The sequence below is a fragment of the Terrapene carolina genome, unplaced genomic scaffold, assembly GCF_002925995.2.
Source record: "Terrapene carolina triunguis isolate 2854851 unplaced genomic scaffold, T_m_triunguis-2.0 Scaffold32997, whole genome shotgun sequence".
NCBI classification, from domain to species: domain Eukaryota; kingdom Metazoa; phylum Chordata; order Testudines; family Emydidae; genus Terrapene; species Terrapene triunguis.
In genome coordinates, this window is record NW_020697348.1 from 1 (window position 1) to 7,542 (window position 7,542).

At 64.9% G+C, this 7,542-nt stretch overlaps 1 protein-coding gene across 1 annotated transcript; it reads left to right on the forward strand.

Moving 5' to 3' along the window:
* The first annotated feature begins 514 nt into the window (after positions 1-514).
* On the forward strand, positions 515-6,372 carry TRIP6 (thyroid hormone receptor interactor 6). The gene is made up of 10 exons (XM_029914182.1): positions 515-828; positions 1,276-1,529; positions 1,632-1,773; positions 2,224-2,343; positions 3,054-3,644; positions 4,077-4,167; positions 4,865-5,034; positions 5,385-5,563; positions 5,667-5,787; positions 6,152-6,372. The coding sequence occupies exons 2-10, from the start codon at positions 1,285-1,287 to the stop codon at positions 6,281-6,283; spliced, it is 1,791 nt and encodes a 596-aa protein (XP_029770042.1). The 5' UTR covers positions 515-828; positions 1,276-1,284; the 3' UTR covers positions 6,284-6,372.
* The last annotated feature ends 1,170 nt before the right edge of the window (positions 6,373-7,542 follow it).

Here is a 7,542-nt window from a genome sequence, read left to right on the forward strand (position 1 = left end):
ATGGGCCAGGACAAGAAGCCATAACCGCCGATCGCCCCGCCCCAGTCGAACAGCTGTTCAGACTTTCCTGATAAGGCTGGAGGGGAGCCTGGGACCCAGAGCTGGGCTGACCGGCCAGTCCCTGACCCGGGACTGGATGGGAGCCAACACTCCTGGAAGGGGAAAGGCCCCGTATCCAATTCCCCACCCGTGAGCCAGGCAGTTCCTTCCCTGAGTCGGGGAGAGAACCCAGTTGTCCTGGCTTCTTCCCTCCCCTTCCCGCTCTAACCACCAGCCCCCACTCCCCTCCCAGAGCCGGGGAGAGAACCCAGGAGTCTTGGCTCCCAGCCCCCCCTGCTTTAACCCACCAGCCCCCACCCCCCTCCCAGCACCGGGAGAGAACCCAGGAGTCCTGGCTCCCAGCCCCCCTGCTCTAACCCACCAGTCCCCATTCCCCTTCCAGAGCCAGAGAAAGAACCCAGAAGTCCGGGCTCCCAGCCCCCCTGCTCTAACGTACCAGCCCCCAATCTCCTCCCAGAGCCGGGGAAGAACCCAGGAGTCCTACCCTGCCCCTCCCATTGCCCCCCCACAGGAAGTGGTAGGAATTCCCAGCCCCACGTGACTCCTCTGGAATGTGGTGACGTCACCGAGGGGTCCATTAAAAAAGTTTTTTGGGAGTTAGGAGAAAAAAAAAACTTTTGTGGGGAGATCGGAGCTGGCGGGGTCTGGAACCTCCGGGATCCTCCCCCCGCCCTCCACCGGGCCTGGGACCCTCCCCCGCCCCACGAGTGGGGCAGAACAGGAGAGGTTGGGACCCCCCCCCAGCTGGGAATCCCCCATCGGAGCCAGGTAAGAATCGGGTTCCCCCGCCCCGCAGGAATTCCCCCCACGTGATCAGAGACACCCCCCTTCCCTCTCCCCGGGCCAGGGACCCCATCCCCCTTAGCACCCCCACGTCCAGGGTCCCCTGTCCGGACCTCTCTCCAGCCCATTCTGCCCCTGGGAACCCAGGAGTCCTGGCTCCCAGCCCTCCTGCTCTAACCCACCAGACCCCACTCCCCTTCCAGAGCTGGGGAGAGAACCCAGGAGTCCTGGCTCCCAGCCCCCCCTGCTCCAACCCACCAGCCCCTACTCCCCTCCCAGAACCGGGGAGAGAACCCAGGAGTTCTGGCTCCCAGCCCCCCCTGCTCCAACCCACCAGCCCCTACTCCCCTCCCAGAGCCGGGGAGAGAACCCAGGAGTCCTGGCTCCCAGCCCACCCCCCTAACCTCTCTGCACCCTTCCTCCCCCCCGCAGGTCCCAGAGATGTCTGGTCCCACCTGGCTTCCCCCCAAGCAGCCGAGCTCTTCGGGCTCTCCCGGCGTCTCGGTCTTGGCTCCGGCGCTCTGCAAACCCCAGAAGAAATACACCTCGGTCCCCGCGCCCCCCAGGCCGGCCCTCCAGGAGCAGAACGGGGGTGGCATGAGCGGGCCGGGCTACCAGCCGGCGGGTCCTGGTAAATACCCGTTTTCCACCCTCCCAGTACCCGATTGGTCTGATCCAGGTGGGGGGCAGGGCTGGTTGGGGGGGGAGAATCTGGGGAGCGGTGGAGGGGAGAATACAGAGGGAGGGGGCCTGTGGGTCTGACGCATTGCTGTCTCCCCTCTAGACAGCTTCCCGTCCCGTTCCCTGCCCTCTGGTTTCCGCCCCCCGGCTGGCTCAGAGTGTCATTACCCATCACCCCCTGGAGCCAAGGATGAGCCGGGGGCACCCTGGGGTGGCCCCCCCTCTGCCGGACGCGGGTACCACATGCAGGTAGGAGGGGGGGAACAGGGGCCCCTGGGGAGTGGGGAGCTGGGACAGGACTTGGGGTCCCTGGTGGGGCAGGAACTGGGGGGTTGAATTGCCTGGTGTATGACCCGTCCTGCGGGGGGAGGGGCGCCCTCCAACCTGTCCTGGCAATCAGGCATTTGGGGTGCCGGTGGAAGGGGGGTGACTGACGTCCCACGCAGCCCCGTGTCCTGCCTCCGCGGGGCCTTGGAGAAGGCCTACATTTCCCATAATTCACCTGCCTTGGTCATGTGGGGCACATGGGAAGGCTCCTTCCTGACCATCTCCGGCCCTGGAGCATGAGGCTTGATTCCTGTTACCCTCCGGAACTACCTGCCGCTAGGACAGCAGCTGGACTGCATGATCCCAGCTGACAGGCCTGGGTAGTACCTTACAGCCCCGCTCTCCCCACATCCTCATTGTCTGTTTCCTTAGGGGTCTGCCCTAGACCCAGGGCCCCACCGCCCCTCCAGCATCGACGCCCAAATAGACTCGCTCACCAGTATGTTGGCTGATATGGAGAGCGCCGGCCCGCAACGCCGGGGGGAGAGGCAGGTAAACAGCCCCCCCAGGAGGGTTCTGGGGGACGGGGGTGTTGATGCGTTGGGTTTTATTTGGCACAGTCTCTCCCGCCCTACTGAGATTTCAGTCCCTATAATCACGTCCTTCCGAGTACCTTCTTGTCTGTCTCCTGCCTACCGCATGGCCACTCCAGCACCTGATATCTCTCGAACCGGTGGACACAGACTCCCGCGTGTGATGCTGTTGGAAAGTAGAGCTCCTGGGTTTTCTGGTGGTATCACTCACCACTTTCTCCCTCCCCCAGTTCCCCAGGAATCGGCCACCGAAAATCACGTTCCAACCAGAACCTCGGGGTGAGGGAACTGGAGGTGGCTCACGGGATCACAGTGGGCCCTCCTTTATTGCCCAATATCTCCTGAACCAATGGGCGGAGAGATGAGCGCCAGGCACCGTTGGAAAGCTAAGACTTTAAGCTTTCCAACGGGGTAGGACATGTGCCCCCGTCCTTCATGGTTCACAAGACACTGATGGTTTCACTGAGTCACTGTTGGCCTAGCAAGAGTTGACGATCAACATGGACTAGTTGGGTTCCTTGGAGAATGATGGGTGTTTCAATGCATTTAGGGTTGGAGTGGATTTGCAGGCTGGGGGGCTGGTAATATGGGGTCCCCCCAAAGCCAGGAGGAGTCCCCCAAAGCCCCACACCAGCCTACATCTCATCTTTCCTCTCCTTTCTTCTCCAGAACTTCGACTCCGTCCCGTACCCGTCGGCCTCTGGCCCCCCGCAGCCCGGACCCCCCAAAATGCCTGGCCCCTACAAGCCGGGCTCCTTCACCCCCAAGAACTCGCCCTACGGTCCATCGCCCCAACCTGCCACTTCAACGGCTTCCTCTGGGCCGTCTCCCCAGTATGGGGCTGGCTACCTGCGGGTGCCACCCGGGCATAAGCCCTACCCGCAGCCCATGCCCGCGTCCTACACCACATCGGCTGGGCCGGCCTTTAACGTCCAGGTCAAAGTTGCCCAGCCAGTGCTCGGTTACGGTCAACCGAGGCATCGGGCTGAGCAGGCCTATGCGCCCCCCTCGCCCCGAGCTGGCCGCGGGGCCCAGTACGCCTTGGAGCAGGGCGCCAGGGGGGAGGAGGGCTGGTATCTGGAGCCGGGGGGTTACGGCAAGAGGCCAGGCAAGGGGGAGAGCTATGGGGCTGGGGGGCTGGCCAAGCCGGCGGAGGTGCCTGGGGGTCCGTACCAGGCTGCCACCGGGACCCTGGGCAAGGAAGAGACGGCGGTGACAGGAAAGGTGCCCCCTGGTGGTGGAGGAGGATACCAGCACCAGGTAACATGAGAGGGAATGGGACGGGAGTGTGAGGAGGGGCAGGACCCCTGGGTCCTCTGGGAGGGGAGTGGGGGCTGGTGGCTTAGAGCAGGGGGGGCTGGGAGCCAGGACTCCTGGGTTCTCTCCCCAGCTCTGGGAGGGGAGTGGGGGCTGGTAGTTAGAACAGGGAGGGGCTGGGAGCCCGGACTCCTGGGTTCTTTCTCTGGCTCTGGAAGGAGAATGGGGGCTGGTGGTTAGAGCAGGGGGGGCTGGGAGCCAGGACTCCTGGGTTCTCTCCCTGGCACTGGGAGGGGAGCAGGGGCTGGTGGGTTAGAGCAGGGGGGTGCTGGGAGCCTGGACTCCCGGGTTCTTTCCTGCCGGGGATTGTACCCACTCATGGGGGGGGGCAGATCAATGTGAGCGAAGCCTCCAGCCGAGCTCTTGCTCCTCCAGGCCCCACCGAGCCGCCCGGAGGAGGAGCTGGACAGACTGACCAGGAAGCTGGTGCACGACATGAATCACCCGCCGGCGGGGGAGTACTTCGGTGAGGGGAGCAGGGGGGCCGAGTCGGGTAGGGTTACCATATTTAAAAAATAAAAAAAGAGGACACTCCATGGGGCCCCGGCCCCGCCCCTTTCCCAGCCCCGGCCCCGCCCCAACTCCCGCGCCTTCCCTGTCCCAACTCTGCCCCTTCCCCAAAGTCCCCGCTCTAACTCCGCTCGCTCCCTCCCCTGAGCGCCCGCATTCCCTCTCCTCCCTCCCAGCCACGCGAAAAGGGCTGCCCGAGCGCTACCGGCTTCACGGTTTGCCGGGTAGCCCCCAGACCCTGCGCCCCCGGCCGGCGCTTCCTCTCCCGTGCTCCGGGGGCGCAGGGTCCGGAGGTATGGGGGCTGCCCGAAGCCGGTAGCGCTCGGGCAGCTCGGCTCTTACAGAGCCCAGGAGTCAGGGAGCACAGCAGCCCCCGGCGCCCGCTCTAAGGGAAGCCAGGGAGTATTTTCCCGGACACGTTCGGCTTTTTGGAAATTCCCCCCGGACGGGGGTTTGAGGACCAAAAAGCTGGACATGTCCGGGAAAAAACGGACGTATGGTAACCCTAGAGTCGGGGGGGGGGGGAGTAGGTGGTTGGGGGGGGGGGGGGGGGGTGCGGGGGGGGGATGGGGTGATTGTGGCGGTGGGGGGAAGGGTCAGCGGAGGAGATGGGGGCCCCCATGTGACCCCGCCCCCTTTGCCCGTCTCCCCAGGGCGCTGCGCCCGCTGTGGGGAGAACGTGGTGGGGGACGGGACGGGCTGCGTGGCCATGGACCAGGTCTTCCACGTGCCCTGCTTCACCTGCACCACCTGCCACGCCCGGCTGCGGGGCCAACCCTTCTACGCCATGGAGCGGCGGGCGTACTGCGAGGCCTGCTACGTCGTGAGTGCCGGGGGGCTGGACTCCTGGGGTCTCTCCCCGGCTCTGGGAGGGGAGTGGGGGCTGGTGGTTAGAGCAGGGGGGGCTGGGAGCCCGGACTCCTGGGTTCTCTCCCCGGCTCTGGGACAGGAGTGGGGGCTGGTGGGTTAGAGCAGGGGGCGCTGGGAGCCAGGATGCCTGGGTTCCCTCCCTGGCTCTGGGAGGGGAGTGGGGGCTTGTGGGTCAGAGCAGGGGGCGCTGGGAGCCAGGACTCCTGGGTTCTCTCCCCAGCTTGGCGAGGGGAGTGGGGTCGGGTGGGTTACAGCTGGGGGGGGGGGGCTGGCCCCAGACCCACGGCTCTCCCCTCCCGCCAGGTGACGCTGGAGAAATGCTCCAGGTGCTCCAAGCCCATCCTGGACCGGATCCTGCGGGCCATGGGCAAGGCCTATCACCCCCAGTGCTTCACCTGCGTCGTCTGCCACCACTGCCTGGACGGGGTCCCCTTCACCGTGGACGCCACCAGCCAGGTCCACTGCATCGAGGACTTCCACCGGTACGGCCCCGCCCCCTAGCCTGTATCCCCGCCCCCTAGCCTGTGGCCCCGCCCCCTGCCAGCCCGGCCCTGAGCTCTCCTTTCCCCTCTCTCTGCCCCGCAGGAAGTTTGCCCCACGCTGCTCCGTGTGTGGCAACGCCATCATGCCCGAGCCCGGCCAAGAGGAGACGGTCAGGATCGTGGCCCTGGATCGGAGCTTCCACATTGGATGCTACAAGTGTGAGGTGCGGGAGCGGGGCTGGGAGCCCGGATGCCTGGGTTCTCTCCCTGACTCTGGGAGGGGAGTGGGGGCCGGTGGCTTAGAGCACGGGGGGCTGGGAGCCAGGACTCCTGGGTTCTCTCCCCGGCTGTGGGAGGGGAGTGGAGTCTGGTGGGTTAGAGCAGGGGGCTGGGAGCCAGGACTCCTGGGTTCTCTCCCCAGCTGTGGGAGGGGAGTGGAGGCTGGTGGGTTAGAGCGGGGGGGCTGGGAGCCAGGACTCCTGGGTTCTCTCCCCAGCTCTGGGAGGGGAGTGGGGACTGGTGGTTAGAGCAAGGGGTGCTGGGAGCCCGGATGCCTGGGTTCTAATGGACTCTGTCCCCCCGCCCCAGGAGTGCGGGCTGCTGCTGTCATCGGAGGGCGAGGGCCGGGGCTGCTACCCCCTGGACGGGCACATCCTTTGCAAGTCGTGCAGCGCCCGGCGCATCCAGGAGCTCTCCTCGAAGATCACCACCGACTGCTGAGGGCTCGGGGGGCTCAGCTCCCCACCCACCCCCTGGTCTCTGCCCTGGGTGGGGGCTCTGTCTGCCCTCACTGCCAGCAGCTGCTTCAGTATCAGTCAATTTGGGGTCCCCCCGCACCCTGTTTCTCCCATCCCCTAGGGGGCAAAGAACCTGCCTTGTGCCCCCCAGATTCCTGCCCCTGGCTATGTCGGCATCTAATATTGGGGTCTCCCTGCACCCCACTTCTCCCATCATTTTGGGGGGCAGAGCCCCCCATTTCTTGCTACCCCCTAGCTCCATTGTCATCTATTAACCCCTCTCTGCCCCCCCATTTCTCCCTTCACTTTGGGGGCACGTTTGCCCTCCCAGAGTCCCTGCTTTGCCAACAGCTGTTAATTTGGGGTCCCCTCTGCCCCTTGCCTCCCCCCAATTCCTCAGCCCTGGCCCCGAAGTCGAGACAAGGGGGGGGGGAGGTGGCAGCAAAAGGAGGGGTGGAATTCACCCTGCTCTAATATAGGGGTGAGGGGGGACCCCCCTCCCCAGCTGGTATAAAGCAGGACGCAGGGCTTGGTGGCTGGATAGGAAGTGAGCCTGTCTCTTTGCCCCGCCCCCATTTCTCCTGGCCCTGCCCCCAGCCTCCTGGCCCCGCCCCCTCCCTGGGAAGGTTCTCTCCTGCCCCCTCCCCTCAGCTGAAATATCAGCTGTGCCCTGTGTGTGGGGAGGGGGAGGGGCTGCCCCTTAATTCCCCAGCAGGTCTCCCCAATATTTCTTACTTGGGGGGGGGGGTTGTATTTCTCCCCACTCCAGGGATTCAGAGCCCAGTTGATTGGGGGGGAGTGCTCAGGATTTGGGGTTTCTCCCCTTAGTTTCTAGGTCAGTTTGTTTTTTGGAGGGTCACGGGGGGGGCTGCCCCTCCCCCGAAGGAGCCCTGACTCTCCACCCGTTTTGGGGGTGGCCCTTTGGACCCTAACAACCCCCCAGCTGTGTATCAGAATGCCTGGGTTCCATGCCCCGCTCCTGGGAGGGGAGTGGGGGTGGGGGTGGGGGGGGCAGGACTCCTGGGTTCTATCCCTGGCTGGGGGAGGGGAGGGGGTTCCTTCATCACCATTAACGATTTCCATTGTAAGCTTCACCCTCCCCCCCCGACTCTATAAACCCCCCTCCCCCTTTCTGGGCCGGGGGGATGGATTAAAGATTTGTTTTTTCACTCTTGGCAATACAATGTCCTGCTTTCTTTTGTTCAGAGGCGTTACTGGGGGGGAGTGGGGGCTGGTGGGTTA

Excerpts from the sequence above, each read along its gene's own strand:
- TRIP6 (XM_029914182.1), top strand. The coding sequence starts at position 1,285 with ATGTCTGGTCCCACCTGGCTTCCCCCCAAGCAGCCGAGCTCTTCGGGC. Across the intron at positions 1,530-1,631 it reads TGGTCTGATCCAGGTGGGGG|CTTCCCGTCCCGTTCCCTGC; the intron begins GCAGGGCTGGTT and ends CCCTCTAGACAG. Across the intron at positions 5,788-6,151 it reads TTGGATGCTACAAGTGTGAG|GAGTGCGGGCTGCTGCTGTC; the intron begins GTGCGGGAGCGG and ends CCCCCGCCCCAG.